At 39.1% G+C, this 7,765-nt stretch overlaps 3 protein-coding genes across 3 annotated transcripts in view; 1 reads left to right on the top strand and 2 right to left on the bottom strand.

Annotated features, from left to right (window-relative positions):
• LOC109124646 overlaps positions 1-3,728 on the bottom strand; it is a 6,797-nt gene extending 3,069 nt beyond the window's left edge. The window contains exons 1-10 of the mRNA XM_010451534.2: positions 3,398-3,728; positions 2,925-3,119; positions 2,554-2,628; positions 2,249-2,416; positions 1,856-2,019; positions 1,294-1,512; positions 1,090-1,216; positions 672-860; positions 455-541; positions 219-376 (exon numbers count right to left, since the gene is read on the bottom strand). Coding sequence (XP_010449836.1) covers positions 219-376; positions 455-541; positions 672-860; positions 1,090-1,216; positions 1,294-1,512; positions 1,856-2,019; positions 2,249-2,416; positions 2,554-2,628; positions 2,925-3,119; positions 3,398-3,613 — 1,598 coding nt within the window. The 5' untranslated portion in view covers positions 3,614-3,728. The remainder of the gene's footprint in view (positions 1-218; positions 377-454; positions 542-671; positions 861-1,089; positions 1,217-1,293; positions 1,513-1,855; positions 2,020-2,248; positions 2,417-2,553; positions 2,629-2,924; positions 3,120-3,397) is intronic.
• Positions 4,412-6,040, top strand: LOC104732003 (probable cysteine protease RD19C). Its single transcript, XM_010451533.2, has 4 exons — positions 4,412-4,905; positions 5,008-5,127; positions 5,212-5,458; positions 5,543-6,040. Exons 1-4 carry the CDS (start codon positions 4,456-4,458, stop codon positions 5,821-5,823), a joined length of 1,098 nt encoding a protein of 365 aa, XP_010449835.1. The 5' UTR covers positions 4,412-4,455; the 3' UTR covers positions 5,824-6,040.
• Positions 6,146-6,628, bottom strand: LOC104733591. Its single transcript, XM_010453158.1, has one exon. The coding sequence runs from the start codon at positions 6,626-6,628 to the stop codon at positions 6,146-6,148; it is 483 nt and encodes a 160-aa protein (XP_010451460.1).

Here is a 7,765-nt window from a genome sequence, read left to right as displayed (position 1 = left end):
AGCACAATGACTACATCACTACTCGCCCACACAAGGCTCTCATCTTCCATCATGAGCATTGGATCCACATCAGCTAATGAGAGGATAAACCTATATATTGATCAAAGATTGTATTAGTTGCTGTTTAGTTTGAAAGAGTAATTCAAACTTACTTTTTGGATATAGCTTGGCCAGTGTAATGAATAATCTGATCAGGTGGTTTATATTAATCAACTCACACTGGAATAACTCTTGTTCCATAAGTGCGGTAAAGATCGCCTTTTTTCTTAACTGCTTTCTTCTTCTTTCCCTTCTGAAGTTTCGAGCTATAAGATGACCAGAGAGGCCTATGTTTTACTATGGAATCACCCGAACCTTCAGATTCATCATCCCAGCTCTGAGTAGAAAAACATATGGAATCTTTGCCATGAAAAATATTTGTGAAACAAATTTGCATGAAATTTTCTGAGATTACCTGGCGGAGAAAATATTTATTAGAAAGCCCAGGGTCAGACACGTCGAGCAAACCAGCAGCTAGAACATCGCTAGACCTTTCCATCTCCTGCAATACCCAATAAACAATCACAAGAGACTTCAATGGTTGGAACAGAACAGTAACAGCAGGTTAAGAACTATTTATTCCCAGCTTAACCTAACTCGCAAACCACAGTTACCCAAATACCGAAACTCACTTCTTTGAGGATAGCACCATCTAGGTATGTTTTGGTATGCACATGAAATCTTCCGTCATTTTTAGTTTCCTGAAGGGAATGCCCACGCATGGCTTTTGAGACGGCAATAGCTAACTTCTCATGACGATGTAATGGATGAACCCCTCCAACAATCACTACCTCTTGCCCATGATGAATCATTTTCTTTACCTGTAAAAACTCAGGAAAGTTAGCATGTGAAAACCAACAGAGTCAAATCTTTCAGTGTACTTTGGAAAATATTTTGGGTGCTAATTTTCTGATAGCCTTAAACTAGGCAAACATGTATTTTTACTTATCACATTGACTCATAGGGGAAACACCATTCGGAGAACAAAAGAAAATATAAGAACTTCTAGTATATCTTGAACATCATTCATTTAACACAAGAAGTCTTTACCTCGGACTTTATCTCTTCAATATTTATGCTGTAGTTTTGTCCTCTTTCCATGATATTATATCGATTGTGGTTTTGGAGCACAATGATGGGTACCAGCACTCTAGTTGCTAGGTCAACCGTCTCAAACCTGGTTGCACTCAGAATGAATCATCTAAGCACAATATTCATTGCTAGAAGGAAGTAAAGTCTCACATATCATATTACCTGACATCAGGAGCTATGACGTGCTCAATTGTAGTAGCTACTAACGCTGCTAACTGACCAGAAAAGATATCATTGGTAGACTGATGACCAACAGGGCTAACGTTTCCTGGAAGGACAATGTTTCGTATCCTTGGCACTGTTCTAGGACTAACACTTCCCTCTTCAGTTTCAATCTTCCCATATGTACAAGGCCCCGCAGACAAATCGATGACAACATATCTATCAAGAAGGGAAGATAGAATCATGTTGAGAGCTTCAATGAAAAATTGTAGCAGATAAGAACAGAAACAGTTCGCCAACAATATCTTGAATAAGGAACATCTTGGTTATGCATAATTTGATGATACCTAGATAGATGTAATATTTTCAGAAGAAGGTGGTAAATTTTGGTTGATCAAATCTATGGCACAATCACTCATAGGGGTAACAAAGAGATACCAATGAAAAACACTGAGTAATTTTGTCCTCATAGTATACCAACCCCGGTACGTACTGTTTTGTGAATCCTAGTACATAAACTTATTTTACTGCAACGAGGAAAGAAAAACAAAGATAAGTTTACCTGCCTGATCCAAGCCAAACTTGGGATGCTCCTCCACCATTGTATCTATATCGATAAATATAATCTGCCTCTTGTTTCTGTTTGTCTGCATCACTAAGCTCTGGTAGCTTTGAAAACATCAAACTGTCTAGATTGATCTCTGTATTTCGAGGATCCATTCTTACCTGAATAATGAGTTAAGAAAAGAAAGGGTCAGTTAGGAAATACAGCAGGATATAATCATTTGCCCAAACATGAGAAGACAAAAGCTACTTCAAGAACAAAGAGAAATATGGGGGTTATAAACCCAAGAAAGCATAAAAAAGAATTTCCAAACAACACAGGTAACGCATTTAGACATTCTGCATACCATATGCAAGATACAAGAAGTAAGAAGAGCACTGGAAGCCATACCTTATCAAAATTCACTACAAATATGGCACTTGGTATAGGTTTATCTGCCGTTGCTGCTGATCCAGCTCCCACATCCATATCAAATATATACGAGTAAAGCTGGTTAAATGCGGACTCAACTTTTGTTGCCTCTACGTCATAGGCAGGTAAGTGTCTTCCAAAATCAGTCTAAATGCACAAAAGAAAAATGCAACTTAGCAACATTTACATTAAGATGCAGATTTTACAGCAATGAAATCAACATATTTGACATGTAAATTAGGTGGGTTATGAGAAAAAATTAGATATGATAAGATCACAGCAACCTCTAGTGCAGTTCCAGCATACACCATGGCTTCTTTCACTGCCTTCTCCAGAGCTATTAATTCGGGTTGCCCACTCTAGCATAAGAAAAATGACGAATATATAATAAGTCAATGGGAAAATCATGGCTTCAGGAGTCACTAAAACATAATATCAAGCGCAAACAAGTGCATGTACAGTAATAATCTGCTCGAGATGCAAAATGCATTTCAGCTAAAGCAAATACACGATTCCAGAACTTGCATAGATTCGTTTGTGAACAATTCAAAAATACGAAGAGATACTATCCTACATATAGAATATCGGATCTTGAAACAGGGAAGGCAGAAGCGATATAAATTCGTGAAGACTGGTTTAAGATATATATACTCACAGGAAAGATATTGTAAACCAGTCGATGCTCAATATCAAGTGGCTCTCCCGTCTCTTGGCATGAGGGCCTATGAGTTGAGAAACTAGCTCTTAAGAACTCCTCTAATTTATGATGATCCATGGAGTACCTGTATCCTCCATCCCCGTTCAGACCTACAAGCACTATATTCACTTCCAGAGGAACCTGAAACGGTACCTGCCAAAAAAAAAAAAAAAAAGTAGAATGGAGCATAAACAAGACAAGTTTCATAATGTTGAAATTCAATTCTCAATGTGTCACCCAAAAGCAGCCAATCTAATAAACCATATGCAAGAACAAAGCTATGATCATAGGCATGAGCTAGACACTTTCAATTGCAATTCGGTGACTCTAGAAAGCCGAATTAATCAACGATTTCTTCTTCTTATTCTAGCAAATCCAGACTCAGTGATGATGATGATGAAGATTCACATTATAAAAGGTTGAGATATTACCTCGGCACGGGAGTGAAGCATACGGCGGACATCGGATCGAACACTCTCTCGTACGTCGAGGAAAGCGCTGTGATGCCAGTGAGGATGACCAGGCTCGCGGCGGAAAGGTTGCTGAGCTGAGTCGGTGCGGGAAACGAGTCCGCTTATAACCGATAGAAGCACGAAGAATAGGAGAGAAGAAAACGAAGTCGATCGTGAATCCGATCTCAACTCCATGACTGGAAAAAAAAACAACCGGGGATATCGCTCACCTCCCAATTTGGACTGGACTGGAGAGGGAAGAGTCGCTACAAGTCGCTTACGGCGAGGGAGGAGAGAACTGAAAGATATAAGCCAATTACTAATATACCCCTCAATTAATTTTATAAGGTTACAATTTTGATTTATGTTTTTTCTGCCCCTCTCCCTTTTGATATGCCAAGTGCTAACTCTTTATATGTCAGTTAGTTTGTGAGTGTTACAAATCGTATGCTAACAGCTTCCAGCTGCGTGTATGGCTTGGGGAATTAGCAGAATCAGGCAAGCAGTTCATAACTGCTATTATCCAATGGATCTGATCGTGAAGCTGAATCAGACATTATATACGTACGAAAGGGAAACTGATACATGCTCAGATGGTAGTTTTAGGATTTGGTCTCGACGAGTATTTGTAACGCTAGCTGTCTTGTTTAATGGACTGGTATAGTGGCATGTCATCTTTTCTTGCATTGTATGACCACAAGAACTTGTAATTTAGCTGAAAGAAATGTGTTTTCAACGATGATGTGTTTTTAAGCCCTTTGAGAATGAATAATTAATGCTAAATTATTATCATACCCTCAGATTTTAGCTGAAATTACAACAGAGAGGGGGGAAAATATCGTCATAGCTTACGAAGAAGAAGAAGAAGAAGCAACAAGCAACGTGTCGCTTGTCATGTCGTCGTTTACCCCAAGAAATATCCAAACTAAACAACCAACTACAACACGCCACGTGTTTACTCACACTCCTTTAAACAAAGGCTCGTAACAGTTTTTTCTTCTTCTTCCTTATCTCTCGGAAAAGCCAAGAAGTAAGGGATGGATCGTGTGGTCTTCTCCTTCCTCATCGCAGCCGCGTTACTAGCTGTTTCTCTCGGATCCGGCGAAGGTTCCGATAATCCGATCAGGCAAGTCGTCCCGGAGGAGAACGATGAACTCCTCAACGCAGAGCATCACTTCTCTCTGTTCAAATCCAAGTACCAGAAGACTTACGCTACTCAGGAAGAGCACGATCATCGCCTCCGTGTGTTCAAGGCTAACCTAAGGCGAGCTAGGCGTAACCAGCTTCTGGATCCGTCTGCTGTTCACGGCGTCACGCAGTTCTCAGATCTTACTCCCAAGGAGTTTCGCCGCCAGTTCCTGGGGCTGAAACGCCGCAAGTTTCGTCTTCCTACTGACACTGAGACAGCGCCGATTCTTCCGACTACCGATCTCCCCACGGAGTTCGATTGGCGTGAACAAGGAGCCGTCACTCCTGTTAAAAACCAGGTTTGTTGATAGAGATTTCGAGTTCGTGTGATCATATAATCGTTCATGGATGTGTAGAAGAGAAGAAGTGAGTCTGTGTGTGTGTGTTTTGATTGTGAATAGGGTATGTGTGGTTCATGCTGGTCGTTTAGTGCGACTGGAGCTCTTGAAGGAGCTCATTTTCTAGCGACTAAAGAGCTTGTTAGCCTCAGTGAGCAGCAGCTTATAGATTGTGACCATGAGGTTTGTTTCCATATCAATTGTTTGTTTCTCATTTGATGTGTTTTGGTGAAATGGTTGTATATATGAATCGTGCTCTTCCTGCAGTGTGATCCAGCACAAGCCAACTCATGTGACTCTGGTTGTAGTGGAGGACTAATGAACAACGCTTTTGAGTACACTCTCAAAGCTGGTGGTCTTATGAAGGAAGAAGAATATCCCTATACAGGACGTGATCATTCCGCCTGCAAGTTCGATAAGAGCAAGATCGCTGCCAGCGTGTTTAACTTCAGCGTTGTCTCTGCTGATGAAGATCAGATCGCTGCTAATCTAGTCAAGCACGGACCTCTAGCTAGTAAGTTTCAAACCTCTTTTTACCTTTTGTTACTAATTTAAGAATTAGCTAGAGATTAATTTAATCTTTGTTGCTCAAAAACAGTTGCTATCAATGCGATGTGGATGCAAACATACATAGGAGGAGTTTCGTGCCCATATGTATGCTCAAAGAACCAAGACCATGGAGTGCTCTTGGTTGGGTTTGGTTCGGCGGGTTATGCACCAATCCGTCTTAAGGAGAAGCCTTATTGGATTATCAAGAACTCATGGGGATCGATGTGGGGAGAGCATGGTTACTACAAAATATGCAGAGGACCTCACAATATGTGTGGTATGGACTCAATGGTATCTACTGTTGCTGCTGTTCATACCACAACCAAGTAGAATTATTAGGACACATGTCCTTGTGTATATATATATGTATGTATGGATGGATGCATAAACAAAACTATGAACTGTTATTGTTAGTATTGTCTCTCTGTTTCAGCTTTAATGTAAAATAGCTTGGGTATATTATCTTTGTAGCATCGAATGCTGAAGGTAATACTGATTACCAACATATTAAAAGTTGGGAATAATAGAAATCTTATGTTTTATATTATGTTTGAAACAGTGAAACTCGTCAGTCATAGAAGAACCAAGTTTATCTGTTCTGTTATTTATTATAAAATGCAATCCATTAGTACAAATAGCATATCGATGGTTGTCAAGACAAAGACTTATTCCAAGAATAACAAATATCAAAGTGCTTAGTTGCATCGTTGTACCTACAAGGTCCGGTTTGTCTTATCTTCCACACACACTTCTCGCACCAGTTATCACCGGAACTATCTCGATGGTCTTTATATATATCGAACCAATAAAATTTATTTGGCCATCGAAAACCACAATAAAACAGTGTCCTTCCAAAGAATTGACGCTTAAAGCTAAAAGACCACGACTCACCTGGCTGCAAAGTCTTGTTGCCCAAATCATCGTCTTTTGATCTACAGTGATACAATAACGTTAGCTGATTACCGAGATCGTTTATGATTTCCACAGTTAGTTTCCCGGTTGGAAACACAGAATTTGTTGATGGTGGATCGTTGGTAACCAGAATGTTGCTTTCATGGCCGGCATGTGATGATGTTGTAGTCAAGAAGATGATCAATACGAACAGTGGTGGAAGGTATTGCTTTGGAGTATCCATTTTTTTTTTTTGACTAGTAGAGGGGAGTTTAAGCTAACATTATATATTGTTTGTGCTCGTTGAAATGGGTTCTAATATAATTTGTTGTTCCATATACATTCTATCCGAATATACCGTTTCTTAAAATGAATGCATGTGGTCAAATTAAGTTACTTTTAAAGGGATGTTAATTGCTGTCAAAAATCATATTAAATCCACTGTTATTCAAACTTAACTAAAAAAAAAAAAAGATACATTGAACATTGATTTGGGAGACTTTGAATGACTTTTTACTTTAGTTACAAAATCTGTAACAAGGATTTTTGTTACACTTCTGAAACAAACAAAAGTATATATTATTATTGAAGACAGGAATCAAAATGTAAACCAAGATAATAATGGTACGAACTAGAATTATTTTAATTAAGTGATCCCTAGAAACTGTCTACAACTTGGAAAAATGTTTCTTGATGTTCGTTTTGTAATCCCATTGGCTCGCTCCTACGAGTTAAAGTGACATTTCTCTCAATCAAAAACTGATCAGACTATTTGAGAGTGAGATCACGTCCAAGATCAAAAGCTTTAGTCATCCATACGTTGATAACGGATTTAATCCTCAGAAGTCAGAACCATGCCTTGTTCAATTCTTGGTATTGCCTTTGCGATTTCCCTAGCTTTGTTCAAGGCTTCTCCTTCTTTCAACCAAATGGTTTACTAACCCTAACTTTCTAGCCACGTCTGCTGTAAATAGCATTGAGGTTAAAGAAACAACCGAGCTTTGTTTGATCCGATGATCCCTCGACAGCTTCTGAGACAAACCCCAATGAAGGAGTTATCCCAAATCTATGCTCATGCATAAGTGCAATAGAATTGAGCAGAGCTTTAGAAAAAGGAATATTAAAAAAAAAAACTCTTTTGGATTAAACAATGTCGTTATAGCCTTTTTGTTTTTTTTTTTTGGGGCCAAAGAGTTTAATTCACACATATAAATATAGCCTAGGGCTTTTGAGAATCTACTTGGTTATTAGGTCGGTTGTGTCGATTTATAAAGCTTCAAAACCTCGAAGTTGTTCGTTCTTTGTCGGCTTCTTCTCGGTGGTTCTCGCGGCTAAGGTAGTAAGGTACGGTGTTTTCTTATTTCTCTTCAAAGCCCTAGTA

Source organism: Camelina sativa, chromosome 12 (genome assembly GCF_000633955.1).
Source record: "Camelina sativa cultivar DH55 chromosome 12, Cs, whole genome shotgun sequence".
Lineage (NCBI taxonomy): Eukaryota > Viridiplantae > Streptophyta > Magnoliopsida > Brassicales > Brassicaceae > Camelina > Camelina sativa.
This window is presented reverse-complemented; position numbering and strand designations above follow the sequence as displayed.